This window comes from Panthera leo, chromosome B3 (assembly GCF_018350215.1).
Source record: "Panthera leo isolate Ple1 chromosome B3, P.leo_Ple1_pat1.1, whole genome shotgun sequence".
In the NCBI taxonomy this organism is placed as follows: domain Eukaryota; kingdom Metazoa; phylum Chordata; class Mammalia; order Carnivora; family Felidae; genus Panthera; species Panthera leo.
The window spans coordinates 108,109,352-108,129,308 of record NC_056684.1 but is presented as its reverse complement, the minus strand read 5'-3'; the positions used below and the strand labels follow the sequence as shown (position 1 = coordinate 108,129,308).

At 35.3% G+C, this 19,957-nt stretch overlaps 1 protein-coding gene across 1 annotated transcript in view; it reads right to left on the bottom strand.

Moving 5' to 3' along the window:
* Positions 1-19,957, bottom strand: part of SYT16 (synaptotagmin 16) — a 119,746-nt gene that overhangs the window by 87,345 nt on the left and 12,444 nt on the right. Inside the window, exon 2 of the mRNA XM_042943441.1 lies at positions 5,800-6,466. Coding sequence (XP_042799375.1) covers positions 5,800-6,322 — 523 coding nt within the window. The 5' untranslated portion in view covers positions 6,323-6,466. The remainder of the gene's footprint in view (positions 1-5,799; positions 6,467-19,957) is intronic.

Sequence of the window (19,957 nt, the reverse complement as noted above, 5' to 3'; positions counted from 1 at the left end):
ACATACTTTTAAGTAAACCACGTATCAAAAAAAGTCAAAGGGAAACTAGAAAATATTTTCTAATGACAACTTATTAATAATTATTGGATGCACATAAAGCAGTTCTTATAGGGAAATTTATACATTTAATAATTATATTAGAAAAAAGTAAGAACAAATTATAACCAAAGCAAGCAGAAGAAAATAATAAAGATAATAGTAGAAAGCAATAAAATCAGGAACAGAGAAACAATCAAGAAAAATTAATAAAACCAAAAACTAGTTCTTTGGAAAAAAGATATATAAATTAGATAATAATTTACTCAGACAGACCACACCCTCTGCAAAATATGAAGACAAAAATCACCAATACCAGGAAATTTAAAACATTTAAAAGATAGCAAGGAAATACTATGTCTATAAATTTAACAACATAGATGACATTTTAAAAATTCTTGAAAAAACACAAACTGCATAAAATCACTCAAGAAAAAGACATATAACTTGAATAATCCTATACATACTAAAGAAACTGAATTTGTACTTGAAAATATTCCCCCTCCCCATCCCTACTTCTCAACACAAAATTCCTGGTTCAGATGGGTTCGCTGGAAAACTATAGAAAACTTCTGAGAAACAAATAAAGCTTGTTTAATTCAAATTTTTCTAGACTACAGGAAAGGAAAAATGTTTCAGAATTCATTGTGAATTCATTGTGAGGCCAACATTATCCAGATACCAAGACTACACAAAGAGTACAAGAAAAGAAAACTACAGCCTACTATCCCTAATGAAAACAGAAGGAAAACAAAATCCTCAACAAAACACTGGCAAAACAAATCCAGCAATACATGAAAAGAACAGTACCATGATCAAGTGGATTTTATCCTGGGTATGCAAGACAACTTCAACACTCAAAAATTAATCAGTGTAATTCATTTCAACAGACTAACCAAGAAAGATCACATAATAATCTCAATATTTCAAAACAGCATTTTACAGAATTCCTTTTTGATAAAAACTCATAGCAAACCTATGGAAGGGAACTTCTTCAATAAAATAAAGAGCATCTACAAATACCTACACCTAAATACTAATAGTGAAAGACAAAGTTTTTCTAGTAAGCTCAAGATCAAGTCAAAGATATCTATTTTCATCACTCTTATTCAATAGAGTGCTCAATAGAGCATAATCAGTTAAGATAAATCAATAACAGAAAGGGATATTGGGAAGGAAGAAATAAAACTGTCCTTTTCCCCACTAATTGTATTATTTTCTATGTAGAAAATCCCAAAATACCTGCAAAAAACTATTAGAACTAACAGTGGGTTTAGAGAGATTGCAAAATATAAGGTCATTATACAAAAGTCAATGGCATTTTTACATACTAGCAAGCAGCAGTTTTAAATTTAAAGTTATAAAAGTATTCTTTACAAAAGCATCCCCAAAGAGGAAATACTTAGGTATAAATCTAACAAAATATCTATGAGATCCTTTATGCTGGAAACTACAAAACAGATGGAAAAAAATCCAAGCACTAAATAAAGCAATATACCATGTTCATGAATTGAAAAACAAATATTATCAACATATCATTCCCTCCAAACTGATCTGTGGATTCAACACAATTCCAATCAAATTCCCAGCATAATTTTTTAATCAAAAGTTTATTCTAAAATGTATATAGGAATCAAACCACAAGAGACTCTTAATGATAGAGAACAAACTGAGGGTTGCTCGAAGGGGAGGTGGGTAAGGGGATGAGCTAAATAAGTTATGGGTATTAAGGAGGGCAATTGTTAGGATGAGCACTGGAAGTTATATATAAGTGATGAATCACTAAAATCTACTCCTGAAACCAATATTACACTATATGTTAACTAACTAAAATTTAAATTAAAATGATAAAAAAATAAAAATTAAATGGAGAAGCAAATATAATCAAAACAATGTTTTAAAATAATAAAGTTGGAGGGCCCACACTACCTGATTTCCAGACCTATTATAAAGCTATAGGAATCAAGGGTGCCTGAGTGGCTCAGTCAGTTAAGCATCTGACTCTTGATTTCAGCTCAGATCATGATCCAAGGGTCATGGGATTGAGCCCCACATGGGGCTCCACACTGGGCATGGAGCCTGCTTAAGATTCATTCTCTCTCTCTTTCTCTCTCTCTCTCTCTCTCTCTCTCTCTCTCTCTCTCTCTCTCTCTCCCCTCCTCCTCCTCCTCCTCTCTGCCGCTCCACCCTGCTCACACGCTTTCTCTAAAATTAAAAAAAAAAGTTATAGGAATCAGGACAGTGTGATATTAGAGAAAGAATACAAATATAGATTATTGGGAAAATATAGAGTCCAGCAATAGACCCACTCATGTATAGATAATATATTTCTGACAAAGATCCCAAAGCACATAATGGAAAAAGGATAATCATTTCAACAAATGAGATAGGAATAATGGACATCTATATTGAGGGTGGGAGGGAAACACTTTCATCCATACTTCACATCATATTTAAAAATTACCTCAAAATGTATATCCCTAAATGTAAAACCCATATCTCTAAAATTTCCAGAATAAAACACAGAAAAAATGTCTTTGTGACCTTAGGCTATATACAAAGATTTCTTAGATATGATAACAAAAGCACAATTCATAAAAATAAAAAACTTGATGAGATGGATTTCATGTAATTAAGAATCTCTGCTCTTCAAGGGACACCATTAAGAGAAGGAAAAGACAAGGCACAAAACTGGGAGAGAATATTTGTAAATTGTAGACCAATAGAAAAGATCCAGAAATGTATCTCATACTCAGAATATAAACATAACACTCAAGTCTTGAAGATTAAAAAGCAGTTCAATAACAGTGGGCAAAAGATTTGAAGACTTTACTAAAGAAGCCACACAGATGATAAATAACTGCATGAAAAGATGCTCGAAGTCATTAGTTATTGGGGAAATGCAAATTAAAATCAAAACAAGAGTTAAAACCTATGAAAGGCCTTGAGATTTTATCCTACTTGCACACTAACAACTTTGCCTGCTACAATTTTTATGGATGTTGGCAGAAGACATAAGACTTGAGTCAGAGACAAAGGATGTTTTATTACAGTACCACATACTACATGAACATCACATTCACGTCAGTCCCCCACTCTCCAAGTACTACGGGGGCGATGCAGAGGCAGGCTCAGATAGATGCCCAGCATGGAAGCGATGTCACAGCCAAGGAAGACCCAGCTTGTGAAATCTCTACCATTTGCAGGCAAATCTGCCTAAGCTTTGCCCTGAAGTGAGACATTATCTTTATTAGACTGAAAGGCAAACAAATCTTCTCTCTGCTCTGAAGAGAGATGCTATCTCTATCTTCCAAGGCTCTTTGTCATACAAACATCCTTGAAAAGATAGTCTAAAATAAGAGGCTGTTTGTAACTTTGCTCATAGGACAGACTGGAGACCAGAGGAGAGTGATCTCCCAATAAGAGCTATCAGTACACACCTGTGAGAATGGCTGAAAAACATTTTATGATAACACCATGGTAAAGTGAAAATGAGTGACTACATTAATTTTGGGAATGTGAAGTGGTATTCAGATAGCAGCAGAATTTCTTAAAGTTAAACATATACTTCCCATATGACCTACTCCTAGGTATTTACCTAGTTGAAATGAAAACTTACATTTGCACCCAAACCTGTTTCGCAAATGTTTATAGCAGCTTTATTTACATTGCTAAAAACTGGAAACAACCCAAATATCCCTCAGCTGATGAATGGATCAACAAACTGTGGTGCATTTATGCAGTGGAATACTACTCAGCAATTAAAAAAAAAAAAAGAAGCAAACTACTGAAACACACAGCAACATGGATGAATCTCAAATGCATTACTGTAAGCACATAATAAAAGAAGCCAGATTCAAAAGGCTACCATCTGCATATTTCCATTTATATAGCATTCTAGAGAAGACAAAATGATAGAAAGAAAATGTACCAGCAATTTCCCGGAGCTGGTGGTAGAGAAATGAGTACAAAGGGACTTGGGGGAATTTTTTTTGAGGTGATGGAATGGTTTATACCTCAGTTGTGGCAGTGGTTACAAGACTGTGTATTAAAACAGAGCCATATACTAACAGGGATGAATTTTACTATATGCAAATTATAACTTGGAAAAGGGAGAGGAAAAAAAGAGAAATAATATGTATAAACTCTAGAATTGGACTTCCTGAGCTGTGCCTCTTTCTAAATACGGATCTTGGGTATATTCACAAGTTCTCTAAGCATAATCTTCTCAACTGTGATGTGAGAAAAATAATAGTATCTATGTCTTAGAGTTGTTAGCTTACCTTGTTGTAATGATGTTCCATCATTAATTATTATTTGGTGTCCTATTATATACCTAGCATTATGCTTGATGTTAGGGATACAAAAATTAATCTATGATGTGGCTCCTGCCTTCTGGGAGGCTATGATCCACAGAATAAACATCCCCTGAATAAACCAATAAACACATTGTTTTACTGCCATTAGATTATTACAACAATTACACAAATTTTAAAAATCCAATTTCAAGCAACTATTAAGCCAAATTCATGTTAATCATTTTAAATACAGTTCAACTTTAGCAAGAATTTTCTAAATTAGGAATAGAAATTTCAAGTCAAATCTAAGAAATCCTATTGGTTGCCCAGATGTTTCTAAAATTATCTTTACAGATAATTTTTAAAAGCTGGAAATTGAATTTATTTATAAGTTTGTCATATTCAGAAAGAATATCAGCCTCCCTTGTTTTTCCAATTTATTCTAGCATTTCAACATTAATTTAAGTAAGAGTATCAAGAAAGTACTATAAAAAGAATATGAAATTATGTTTCCTCATTTTCTAAGATTTCATGTATCTGGATAAAATGTTTCCTTAAAAAGATAAAACTAAGAGGAATCACTGAAAATGGATGAAGAGGCTGTGAAGTATTCCAGAAAAGTCTGCTTCCCCCAAAAAGAAAGGAATTAGTGACATCACCTTTAAGTCACATAAAAGATCCAAGAATCTTGGTGATATATGTATGCATTACAAGCACACATCACATATACACACCCAACACCTTTCTTGGCCTGTCATGTACCTCTGTCCCTCAACCAAGTCGAATGTTCTTACTTCAGGCTTAGAGCGTTAGAAACATGAGAAATTCATGCCAGGACATACTATAGCTACTTTTACAGAGTTAATTACATTTTCACTATATTCAACATATCTGACAGGATAAAGCTCTAAAGACAGTTTGTTGTAAATGTGTCCTTTCCACTCAGGGCTTAAAGAAAATCAAGCTATTCTTATTTCAGAGGTTTCCTATCTACTGTCATCTCACATCACGTCTCAGTGAAACGCTGTGAAAAGTGTTCTTGGAGTGTTATCAACTAAAAATTTTGCAACAAGTATGGCTTTTTGCACAGGATTTCACACCGAATAATATAGTAACATCTAGAGATTCCTAACCAAGTGAAAAAAAGAGAACATTTTAAAAGATCGTTTAAAAAGCATGACATATGCACAAGGGCTTCTCAAACAGAGCCCACAAACTTGTTTTCACCATTTTGCTTGCTCTGAACTATTGTTCTGGAGTATGGAGCCCACAAATACAGATCTCCCAACGTTTTATATATTGAAAATATTCCTAAGGAGTATATCTCTCAATAAGAAGCCAGTATGTGGAAACGTTTAAAGAGAGAGAAAAATAAAATTCATATGATAACTAAAACAAGTCAAAATAAAATTAGTAGAAATGTCCTTTGGCAGAACCCAGAGAAATTAATCACTGGCTACCTTACCTTGCATTTTTCCATTAACATTTTCTAAAATACCAGAGAGCTGGCTGTCAAAGCTGTGCTGAAGACCACTTCTTTGCTTTTCAAGGTGACGTTGTTCCTCAGCAATAGAAGAGAGCATATGTGGTGGCTTTTGGTCATCAAGGGTCTGACTGGGCCACTGGGACATTATGGAACAGGAGTCCTTTTCAGGTTGGCTAAGTCTGGGGCTTGAACTTTGAGCAGAGTCCTGCAAATCACTATTACAACAGGAGAAATGATCCACTTCAAGAAACAAGGGATTTTCATCCTCTTGACGCCAATCATTGCCTTGTTCTTCATCTTCAAAGTAAGCTTCCTGAATCTGAATATCATCTAAGTCCTGGTCTAGCTTTTCACTTAATTTAGAGTCTTGCTTGTTTAAGTTAACCAGCGAAGCAGATAACATATCTCCTGCTTGCTGGAGAGCTTCATAAACCCGAGATATCCAGGAAGAGAGAGGCTGGAAGAAGTTCTGACCATCCTGGGACGCCATGGCCAACACCATGGCCAGCTATCTGATGTCTACAAGTCCACTTGTTCAGTTCCTTCAGTACTCTGGACTTAATGTGAACTACAGAATAAGCATGATGACAAATTAAATTGGAGATCTCTTAATGGCTGTGAATAGTTCACTCTCAAAACTTCTCAGCTGAAACAGAGGAAAGAAATACTTACACCTATTAAAGTAACAAACTCAGACCCATTACCAGATAACCTATAATCAATGTCAAACAACATTTGGAGACAAAAAGAGATCATCATTGAAGTCTGAAAGTAGCTAAATAAAAATGACTGTGGAAATCTAAATGTAGATTATTTCAATGCCTATTCACCTACTCAGGCATGTGCAAAACTTCCATCAGCAGTAATGGGCTCTATTCATGTGGACTGAGAGAAGTCTATCCCCATAGACCATACTTAACAATGTGAAAAGGATAAATGAATCTTCATTAAGAGGCAGTTGGACATGACATTTCAAAATACAAGAAAGGTTGGATGCTTCATCTACGAACCTGCAGATCCCAGTGAGCAGGCTAATAAGCATCTCTGCTTCATGACACAAAGATTTATCCATTCAAAGGAGATGTGTGCCTGGAATTAAAAAGCTTTTAACAGATCTTAAAGTAGGATTTTATATTTTTGTGCAATTTCTAGAAATCATTTATATTCTTGGGGAGCAAAGAACCACTGCAAAACAGAGTGGCAAGTGGAGTATGCAGCTTACTGGAGACATGATCCTCGCATCTGGTTGCCTTTGTCTGTGTTCCAGCCTCCCCAAGACCTTCCTCTACAGCCTGCAAGATTCCTGAGAGACCTTCCTTCCCACAAGATTCACAACCTGAAGGAGGGGGCTATAAAGACATCAACATAGCAACAGGGCACAACGAAGATTCTAGAGCTAAACATCTATACTTTTATACACATGCATGCATACAAACATATACATAAATTCATATATATATGTATGTGTATTGTGTGTATATATACACACACACACATATATGTATATATATGTGTGTGTGTGTATATATATATATATACACACACACACATATATATACATATACATACACACACATATATATACATATATATGTACAATATATGTATATATATGTGTGTGTGTGTATATGTATATATATATGTGTGTGTGTGTGTGTGTGTGTGTGTGTGTATGTGTGTGAATATTTATATATATCTTATTGCCCTAACAATGCTCATCAACAGCTCAGGATGAATGCTATAAATGATGGCAGAGCCTAAATTCACTGATTGTGCTTAACTACCCCATCTCTTCTATAGCAATAGCTTCCTTCTGACTCAGTCTACCAGCACTCCTGTATATTTCAGGCTTCTTGACCTCAGGCTACTGCAATTGATAGGATTGCCTACCTTCTCCTAAAATTTTCCTTCTAGCTTTTTTTTTTTTTTTTTTAGTTTTTGTAATAGCCATTCATACATGCATTGATTCATCAATAAACAATACTCATCACCTGGGAGAGCTGATCCATCCAATAAGGCTCAACATTTTTGTATACAAAATATACATCTCCAGCCCTTAGCTCAATCCCTCTATACAGGTTTGTATCCCTGGTTATCTAAGCTAGTGGTTCACAAACTTTGTGGAAGAATAACCTGGTAATCTAATTTAAAAAAGAAAAGAGTCTCAGACTGGTTGAAGGAATACACCCTGGATCTTTTTATTTTTGTCAAGTTTCTCAGGTGACTCTGACACACACCAAAGTTTGAGAGATGCTGATCTGAGGAAAGAGCTACACTTGGGGGTCTCACCAAAATCTTAAATTCAGCCATCAAAACTAGCACATAACTTTTGCTACTATAAGGGTTCAACACCCTAGACTCACATCTGTGACTTTCTCTCTTCACCTCTGCTCCCTTACATTCCTTACATTCCAAGTTCTGCTAGCTTTAGGTCTATGAAGACCCTTCCATTATGTTTGTAGAGTGATCATTTTTCCTACACTCTAATCTTCCCAGATATTACATACCTAGTTGGTTTCCGTCTCAAATCTTCTCCAGCCTCAATCCATCCCTTGAGGTTTGCTCACCATAACCTGACCTTCAATCAGGTCTATTGTCTGTCTCCTCCCCTAGAATAGATATTCCTAGAGGGCAGGGACTGTAGGTTTTATTCCCTAGCTTATCCACAATGTCTAGAAGTGTGCTAAGTATGTAGTCAATTCTCAAGAAATGAACTAATGAGTGCTATTTAATATTGTGCCTAGAATAGTGTGTAGCATAAAGTGTGTACTCAAATTCACTAAATTCATGAATAGACCTCAGAATTGTTGAAAACATCTTAACATCACCACACAAATCCCCTGCAGGGTATTATAAAAGGGTTCTTTCAGCATTTCTTCCACTCCATTTCACCACCCACACAGTTTTTGTTTGTTTTTCCTCCACAAATATTGTGCCTCAGTTGTGCTTCAGATGATCACAGACCTAGAAAGTTCCCTGAGAAATCACTGGGTTTAGCTTCTAACACTGTCTTTCAGTACTTGAAACATTTTAAGATGGAGATTGCATATCTTCCTTAATAATCCTTTCTATTGTTTTATTACACAGAGAAAACTTTATTTTAATATTCAATCCAAAATATTTTAATTTAAGTCAGGGTTTTCTCATCCAATCTTTGAACTAGTAACAGCCTCTGTTCTTTTTTTTCCCCACAAAATAGGTTTATTTTAGAAATTTTAGGGAAAAAAGATAAGCAAAAATAAAAGAGGTAATAAGGCATAGTCTCCATCACCCAAAGATAACCAGCCTTTTATTCTACGTCCATAGGATAATTTTTTATACATATAATTCATTGTCAAGTTAGCTTATATACAGAGTATACAATGTGCTCTTAATTTCAGCATAGATTCCCATGATTCATTACTTACATACAACACCCAGTGCTCATCAAAACAAGTGCCCCCCTCAATGCCCATCACCCATTCTCCCCTCACCCCTGCCTACCCATCAACCCTCAGTTTTTTCTTTGTATTTAAGAGTCTCTTATGGTTTGGCTCCCTCTCAATTTCTAACTACTTTTTTCCTTCCCTTCCCCCATGATCTTCTGTTAAGTTTCTCAAATTCCACATGAGTGAGAACCATCCACGTTGTTGCAAAAGTAACAGCCCATGTTCTGGGTCTCATATCTCTTTCTTTTGTAATCTCTGTCTATCAAAGCCTCTAGGCAATTTTTCTAAAAAAAAATAAAGCTTATATCACTCCCCTAGTTTAAAAGGAAAATCAAAAAGAAACCCTACTGAGGTTTTCCTATTACTTATAGTGCAGAATTTGAGCATTGGCAGCCCATCTGTCAAAATCACAAAACTCTGTGTTTATTGATGCAGAGTTCTTTAAAAATTAATTTTGATGCCTCCAATTCACTACAGTCCTCATCTCTCCCTGTTATATGTACCTACTTGCTTTATTCATTTTTATGTAGCCTGCCTGACCCCCTGGAAGCACCTGAATTTTTAAGTCCTACCCTACAGGATAAAGTTCACATTCTTTACGATGGCATACAAGAGAAGAGATGCTCAAAAAATGAACAATCAGGGGTGCCTGAGAGACTCAGTCAGTTAAGCATCTGACTCTTGATTTCAGTTCAGGTCATGATCTCATGGGTTCGTGAGTTGGAGCACTGGGTAGGGCTCCGAGCTGGGTGTAAGCCTGCTTAAGATCCTCCCTCCCTCCCTTTCTCTTTCTCTCTCTCCCTCTCTCTCTTCCTGGCTCACATGCATGCTCTCTCTTATCCAAAATTAAAAAAAAAAAAAAAAAAAAAAAGACCAATCAGCACTACCTAACTAACCTTAGTACTGGAGGGGTCCTAGAGACCTCCTGTAAGTTGCCAACTCTTTAACTGATGAATCACTGGATGTGAGGACTTCTGGGAGGTGGAGTCTCAGATCAGTGGCTATTTATCAACCAGTTTGGAAGTATTTCAATTGCTTCACAACTCACAAAGCCATCCCTCTTGTCCTGACAGAATGTCTAGCTCTGTATGAGCTGTTCCCAATAACACTGCCCCACAGTGATAACTTGGCTATTCTTCACCACCCCTCATTGTAAAGTCCTATGTTCCAGTCACACTAACACACTAAGCATTTGTCATAGTAACTGTGATCTTCCCTGACTTCTGTTTGCTCTGCCCAGATGCCTTCTCTCCCTGGCCTGCCTGGTAGATACTTACTCATTTTTTACAATGAAACTCCTATTGCATATGTCAACACTTCTACAGTCAAAGGTGTGGCCTCAGAGTACTTTAAATGTGTCTTTATGATGTAAGTTTTCACTGGATATGGTAATTATTTGTCAATCTTCCTCTTCCAATGGACACTATTTAGAATTAATAATTCTAGGACCCACACAGGGTAAGGGCTCTTTATCTAATGTTTGCTATGTGAATGAATGAATGAATGAATGTTATTAATGAACAATTTTCTTCATCTATAAAGTGGAGTTAGCTCACTAGATAACCCTTAATAGTTCCTTTCTGCTTTGAAACCCAAGAATTTACCAGTGTGGGCCAAAAAGCATTATAATATTGAGCCTGGATATATTCAGCATTAAGTTGCCTTTTCAAAGATTGGTTCTGTACCTTTGTCAATAACCACTGTCAGATGATTTTGGAGCAATTAGAAAGGGGCCAAATATCCAATATCCATCTATATATTAAACAGTGTCCAATTGTTATATTCTACAATACTAAAAAAGAAAGGGCACCTAAAGCTGGAACATGAAAAATTACCTACTTAGCAACACTGGAGACGTTTCATTTTATACTAAAGCAATAATATAAAGCCAAAAGAACTAAGTGCTAGCAGAGTAACCAGGGAAATATCTTTGTTTCTTGGGTAAATCTCAACTAGCTTGGTAGAGCACACCAAAGGTAATAGCAGATGTATACCTTGTATCCTAGTTCTTCAGGAACTTTCTTACAGCTGAAAAGACAAACTGGCGTGTGGTGTCACAATAATTATTTTTAAACACATAGGAAAAGAAAAGTAGTAAAGAAAAGACAGTCCAGGTCCTTGGATTAGAAGGAAAAATACAGATAAAGTCTGTGGTATCTGAGAAGGCTCACCATTCAAATTTACAGTTCACGATACTTCATTATTCCAAGTATTAAAAAAAAAAAAGGTGTGTGTGTGTATGTGTGTAACATAAAAGCTCCTACCATAAACATAATCAAGGAAAGTTTACAGCTTCTCAAAATACTCAGAATAAACTGGCAATCTAATAAAGAATTAGTTAACAACCAACTCACAGGAATAAAAGGTCCAGCAGAGGGAATACAGTCAATGATATTGCAATAGCATTTTATGGTGACAGATGGTAGCTACACTTGTCTTGAGCATAGCATAATGTATAGAGAAATTGAATCATTATGTTATACACCTGAAACTAATGTAACATTATGTGTCAACTCTACTCAAAAAAAATTTTTTATAGAATTGGTAACAGCCAATAAATAAAAGTGAAAGGAAAACCATTGATATATTCCAGGGGCTACATTACATTTCTTTAAATAGCATTTTAATTAGAATTTTTCTCTATTAATTTTAATTATAAAAGTGTTTAATTAAGGTCATTTTAAACATAGGAAGTAACTAAACAGTAAACATTAAAGAGTTGTTTCTGTAGGGGGGGAAACTATCAAATTCCTGAGTCATATGCTTTGTCATGTATTTTGACCATCCTCACCAAGGGTAATTGTGAGCAGAAAAGGAGTGGTTCCATACCCAGAATAATAATGCTCACGGTCCTTTAAAGGCTGTTAGTTAAATCTTTCTGACCCGATTTTCTATCTAATGACAGATGTTTGGAGGGAGGGAGGAAAGCTATCACCTAAGAAGAAATACTGGTTTCTGGGAGATATGCCTTAAAAATGGATGTTATTTTGGTGAAAGATAAAGTGGAAGTCTGTATGCGCGTGTGATTTTTAAAGGATTATGAGCTCCTGGAGAGAGTCAAACACATTCTAGGAGAAAAGAAAATGTTTCCAATAATATGGTCCCCAGGTAACCTAGCCCCAAATCAAAATCTTATACAAGTTCATCTACTGAAGGGTGTTAATGTTTAGCCATTTTTAATGGAGAAATCACCTTGGAAAGTCTACTCTTCTTATTTTCTACCAAGATCAGTAGGGCAGTCATAAATAAAAGTCAAGAGTACTGGAATGGTGAAATAGATGAAGGGGATTAAGACGTACAAACTTCGAACTATAAAATGAGTAAGTCACAAGGATGAAAAGTACAAGTTAGGGAATATAATCAATAATAAATCAATAATACTGTGATAATGCTGTATGGTGACAGATGGCATCTACACCTACCAAGGTAAGCACTAGATAATGTAAGAATTGTCAAATCACTATGTTGTATTAAGATACACTGAAATTAATATAACACTGTATGCCAAATATACTTCAATAATAAAAAAACATTTTTAAAAAATACTGGGTTTATTCAAAGTGGCTCCTCACAGCCGTCAGTTAACTTCCTTGTGTCATCTATTAAATGTGGGTTATTTATTATTGACTTCTTAGACTGGTCATAAGGCTAATTAAGTCTATAATTTTTATGACAATATGAGCAAGAAAACTTATAAACATGAATAATATATGGAGTCAAAATAAGAACTATAAAATGGGCTGTAATCCATCTTTAAATGATTCAAAAGAGACTACAGGTGTTTTCTGTTAAGAGAAAATTTGTTATGTGGGTAGGAATATGTTTTCTGTTAAGAGAAAATTTGTTATGTGGGTAGAGATGAAATAACTTTTACAGCATTTGTCCAAAATGTTTTCTAAATGCTGGAATCTTAAATATAAAAATGGACTACTGAGGATTATTTATGTAAACAATATGGATATAATACAGCCATATTTTTATTACTGGGGCATGTGCAATACAACAGACCCTTTGCCATTGGGCTTTGGTAAGGGACAATTTGCTTAAAGCTAAATGTGAAATTGCCCTATAATCAAAATATACTTTCATCAGTAGATATTGAGAAAAATGAGACTGCATGAATAAAAGCAATAGTAATGGCTTTGAAATCACACAAAACAAGGCTCAGTGTTGGATAATCTCTCAGTTACACCATGGCATGGTGCAAAACATGTTAACGGGGTGCACCTGTGTCCTCATCTGCACTATGGGGAGCACAACCCCCTGTTTTGAAATTCACTGTGGAAATGAAATTACACAACAGTTCTAAAGCACCTAGAACAGAGTCTAGTACACAACAGGCACTTCATATCAGTTATTCATGACTAAACCCAAATCTGTGACATTTTAGTATATGTGCTGCTGAAGCGAGCACTAAATCTATTATATTTTAAAAGGTAACAACATGTTAAACTCTTGTAATCCTTTCCCTAATACGCCAAGACCCCAGAAACACAATACCATCATTATAGCTAACATTTGCCAAGAACCTTACAACATGCAATGTTTTCTGACAACTTCTATGAATAAAAACTTTTTGTGAAAGATACTAGCTTTCCCATTTTATAGTTGAAAAAACTGAGGCTTAGAAAGGGCAAGTGATTTGCCTCAAGGTTCATGCTTATAATAAAGAATGGAATTAGCATTCTAATTCTCCTTTGAATTCCAAATTCTTGCTTTAACCACTACTCCAAATCTTCATAAAATGTCAATAAGAAACCTTCAAAATAAAACATGTGAAGGTACTTTCCTCATAAGTGGCCAATGTGAGTTCAAATTCAGGTTTGTTTGACTCCAAAGTCTATTCTCATTTTGTTTCCACTCCACCTTTCCTACCTATTTCACTAAGGAAACCTTTAAAAATTAAAATTATTGGGATTACTTTTCCAAAGTAAGCATAATAAAGGTTTTAAAAATTTCTAAACTACTGCTTAAGTTGAGGAAAACTTATTTTTTTATTTTTTAAATGTTTTTATTTATTTTTGAGAGAGAGAGAGAGAGAGAGAGAGAGAGAGAGAATGAATATGGCATGGGAGGGATAGAGACAGAGGGAGACACAGAATCTGAAGCAGGCTCCAGGCTCTGAGCTGTTAGCACAGAGCCTGACGCGGGGCTTGAATTCATGAACCACGAGATCGTGACCTGAGCAGACGTTGGACACCTAAACGACTGAGCAACCCAGGCACCCCTGAGGAAAACTTATTTTTAAATATATTTTTCAAACTATCCAACAGACAGCTTTGTGTTTGAGCATAAATAATGATATCAAAAAGATCTTAAAAAGATGATCTTGGCTCAACAAGAGTTTTAAATTGCTCAATGTTTTTGCTATTGTAACAAATATCACCTTTAAGATATTCTCTAAATTTCATAAGCCCATTGAATATTTTGGACCATCTATTATATCCATGAAATGGCCTCCATGATTTTTTAAGAAACATATCTGATTATGTCATTCCACATTTGAAATGACTTACAATTACTTCTTATTGCTTCAAAGTCCAAAATTTTCCACAAGACTTAGAAGGCCATACATGATTTGATCCCTTCTTTCTTTAACCACTCTCTTTTTGCTCTCTGTTCTTCAGTATCTAACCTCCTCCCTTCACCATCTTACTTCAACAGGCTCCTCCCACTAGCTAAGACTGTGTTCCTCCCTCCAGGCTTCCTTCCCTTGTCCCCCAAAGTCCATCCATCCACTTTCAGGGCTCAGCCTGATAACCAGCATCCCATAATCCAGCCTCAGTTATGTCCCCCTGAAACAGTCTGTTTTGTTCATTGATTGATTGATTGTGCAGGGGAGAGGTGCAGCAGGAGAGAGAGAGAAAATCTTAAGCAGGTTCCATGCTCATCACAGAGCCTGACACGAGGCTGGATCCCATAACCTTGGGATCATGACCTGAGCTGAAATCATGAGCCAGACATTCAACCAACTGAGCTACCCAGGCACCCCTAAAATAGTCTCTCTTAACACCTCTGATTCCTTCTTATTAACACTTGTTGTATTACAATTATAACTTATTTTTTTCATTCCCCCACCCACCTCGCCTCTGGTGACCATCAGTTTGTTCTTTATAGTTAAAAGTCTGTTGCTTGGTTTGTCCCTCTCTCTCTCCTTTTTTCCCCTTTTGCTTGTTTTGTTTCTTAAATTCCACATATAAATTAGATCATATGGTATTTGTCTTTCTTTGAATAACTTACTTCTCTTACTCTCTACCTCTACCATATTGTTGCAAGATTTCATTCCTTTTTATGGCTGAATAATCTTCCTTTCATTCATTCATTTATATATATTACATATTATATGTTATATGTTATATATTATATATTATATATATGCCACATCTTCTTTATTCATCAGTCGATGAACACTTGAGCTGCTTCCAGTTTGGCTATTGTAAATAATGATGCAATAAACATAGGGGTCATGTATCCCCTCGAATTAGCAGAGTAAATACTCAGTAATGCAATTCTTGGATTATAGGATAGTTCTATTTTTAACTTTTTGAGGAACCTCCATACTGTTTTCTGCTGTGGCTACAGAATTTGCATTCCCACGATGGTGCAAAAGGGTTCCTTTTTCTCCACATTCTCACCAACACTTATTGTTTCTTGTATTTTTTATTTTAGCCATTCTGGCAGGTATGAAGTGACATCTTATTGTAGTTTTGATTTGCATTTCCCTGATGATGAGTGATGTTGATCATCTTTCCATGTGTCTATTGGCTGTCTGCATATCTTTAGAGAAATGTCTGTTCATATCTTCTGCCCTTTTTGTTTAATGTTTATTTATTTATATTTGAGAGAGAGAAAGTGCACACATGCATGCATGAGCAGGGGAGAAGCAAGAAAGAGAGGGAGAAAAAGAATCCCAAACACTCTCCACACTGTCAGCACATAGAGGCTGACACATGGCTTGATCTCACAAACTGTGAGATCATGACCTGAGCCTAAATCAAGAGCCAGAGGTTTAACTGACTGAGCCACCCAGGTACCCCATTCTACCCATTTCTTGATTGGATTATTTGTTTGTTGGGTATGGAGTTGTATCAAGTCTTTATATATTTCGGATACTAACCCTCTCCTAGATATAGAATTTGCAAATATCCACTCACATTCTATAGGTTGCCTTTTAGTTTTATTGGCTGGTTCCTTTGCTGTGCAGAAGCTTTTTATTTTGATGTGGTCCCAACAGTTTATTTTTACTTTTATTTCCCTTGCTGCAGGAGACATACCTAGGAAAATGTTGCTATGGCCAACGTCAGAGAGATTACTGCCTGTGTTCTCTTCAAGGATTTTTATGGTTTCAGGTCTCACATTTAGGTCATTAATCTGTTTTGAGTTTATTTTTGTGTATGGTGAAAGAATGTGGTCCAGTTTCATTCTTTTGCATGTAGCTGTCCAGTTTCCCCACACCATTTGCTAAAAAGACTGTCTTTTTCCCATTGTAGATCCATTCCTCCTTTGTTGAAGATTAATTGACCATATGATCGATGGTTTATTTCTGGGTTTTCTGTTCTATTCTCTTGATCGATGTGTCTATTTTTATGCCAGTACCATACTGTATTAATTACTACCGTTTTGTAATAGAACTTGAAATCTGGAATTGTGATACTCCAGTTTTGTTTTTCTTTTTCAAGATTGCTTTGGCTATTCTTTTGTAGTTCCATACAAATTTTAGGATTGTTTCTTCTAGTTCCATGAAAAAGATGCTGTTAGTATTTTGATAGGGATTACATTAAATCCATATATTGCTTTGAGTAGTATATATATTTTAGCAATATTTCTTCTTCCAACCCATGAGTGCAGAATGTCTTTCCATTTTTTTTTTTTTAATCATCTTGAATTTCTTTCATCCATATTTTATAGTTTTCAGAGTACAGGTCTTTCATCTCTTTGGTTAAGTTCATTCATAGATATTTTATTGTTTTGGTGTTATTGTAAATGGGATTGTTTTCTTCATTTCACTTTCTGCTGCTTCATTATTAGTGTATATGAATGCAACCGATTTCTGTACAATGATTTTGTATCCTGCAACTTTACTAAATTCATTTTTCAGTTCCAGTCTTTTGGTGGAGACTTTAAGGTTTATAATTGTAGCTTATTGGTAACTTATGTAATTATTTCTTTTAACATCTGTCTTCCCCATGAAATTAGAAGCTCCATGAGATCAGGTAGCAGGTTAAGTTTTGCCTTTGCCTGTTTTCAGCATCTAGTTGAGTGACTACCATATAACGGGCAATCAATAGATGTAAATATCAGAATACGCTTTTTGCAGAGTCTCAGAAGGGTCCCTAACCACAAGTCCCAACTGTCACTGCTATGAACAGCACAGATTGGTGATGTTATTCCATCTCTGAAAGACACCCTGAAACCAACAATTATACCTTTTAATTTTGATCCCACTATATTTGTGATGAAGGAAAGATGAATCATATCTAAGAAAACTTTCATATATAGCCAGAAAACCACTCCAGAACAAATTATTAATCTATTATATTATACATGTTTCTGCTAGGTCTTAGGACATGGCCTCATATTATTATTTATATTGGCCCCCTTCTGTCTATGAATGAACATATCAATAGTCTTGAGTTGTAATTCATAACCTAAATCAATGCTAACAAGTGTTCAGTATTTTTCCTTATGTTTTCCCTTTTCATTTGTTTACATAACCTTCAAACTAAGTAGGTAGTAAAATTGTTCATTACAAAAATGACTACTGCCACACATTGTATCTCCTTCATTAGTGGTTATCAAAATAAGGTCTCCTGGGGTCCTTAATGACTGGGCTGTTAGAATAGTAATGCTAATAACACAACAATGTCAATACTTCTGTGTCTGACAAACATTAATAATCAGTTCCCCCTGGGAGCCCATCAAAAGCAGCACATTTAATGGGATGTTTGTGGTTGCAAACACAAGTAGGTTAGGGGGGTGGTACACAATGTCTCTCAGGTCTGCCTGGCCAAAGTGGCCCCAATCAAAGAACATTTGAAAACATTCCTTTCACATTTCCCGTCCCACTGGCAGGGAATTTCACATAAGAACTGGGAAGCACTGTTTTCCCAGCATAATAGTGGATCCAAATGTTCCTAACTAGTTCTACATACACGTGTGATCTATTTTATAGCATTATATATAGTTGCACAGATTGTATTTCTTCAGTTAAACCAAAATGCTAGTTATATTTCTATTTTACACCAACAATGCCTTTTACTTTTTTCTTCTCTTTCTCTTTCAATCCTTCCAATTTCTCACTAAAAGATATGAAAGCTTGCTTGCTGAGGATTAGCAAATACTCCCGCAGTCTTCTGTTAGCACAGTTTAGTCCAATGAGGATTTACTACCATCACCCATTATGAATGAGAGTCTACTTTCTAGTAATGAAATACTAATGTTTCATTCCAAAAAACATACTAGTATAAATATGAGTCCTACAATAGAGCAGCTAATGAAAAAAAAAACTCCAACTGATATGGAAAATGACATTTCACATTGGGATCCCATTTCTAAACACAGTGCCACACAAAATACACATTTTGGTTAGTTTTAGGTTCTTTGGAGGAAATTCTAAATGGAACTCTTGCCCTAAGATGTTCTTCAAACTAATACCAACTTAGGTCTTTGACACAAAGCCAACCCACAAGAAAAATAAAAAATTTTTAAAGGTCTGACATCTTTCCAACATAGAATGATGAGCTACTGAGTACAGCTTTGTAAGCATTACTTCTTTAGGGGCAGAAAAGTGATGGAAGGAATTGGGAAGATTAAAAAAAAAAAGCTTTATTTTTTAAAAGAGCTTTCTGCCAAGGAGTCCAGGTAAGACATTGAGAATTTCACTATACTTTCTGTAATGTGCCTTATAATGCCATGATTTATTTTTTGTTTAAAAATAATTTTAAAATAATACACATTCAGATGCCTTAAAGGTAAGGTTTTCTCCAACACCCTGTCTTGCAATAAGTGGCTCACACTTTTGTGGAATGACAACTGTAAATTACCATTCTATAGCCATTGCTCACCGGGGAAAAACAAAAAATAAAAGTTTTCAAGCAGATAGTAATTTCATTCTATATCACTGGCATTAATTGTTCCTAAGTATTGAGAACTGTTTTGAAGACCCAGAGTATAGAAACTAAGAAAATACGATTCAAAACATTTCTGGAATTCCTAATTTCACACACTTCAAATAATAGCTGTCACCTTGTTGTTAAACCTCATTCAGCCAGCCCAGAATAACATAGACTTGCAATTATTATGAGAGCTTTTATGAATAAAGCGTTTGCTCCATTTAAGAGGTTTTAGAGGAATGCAGATATTTTTACGGAAACGTGTAAGTACAGACATGCCCTTTCTTTTACTTTAATCTGTCAGGCTAAGAAAAACGGTGATATTTTAAAGCTGTTACTCCAATAACTAGTTTAAAACTGATTACTCAAATAGCTAGTTAAGCATAAAAAAGGATAGACACCCACTTTACTGCAGAAAATGATCTATACTACTAACTATTCTATGCAAACAATCCTTTCTTCTTGCCACCCACCCATCAACTAAATTTTTCTTTTAACTAAGGCATATATCTTCTTAAAGTATAATGAGCATGGCTGTCTTGCTGACAAGAAAAGCACAAAAACCTACAAAAATCTGGTAAATGTCACTTTTACCAC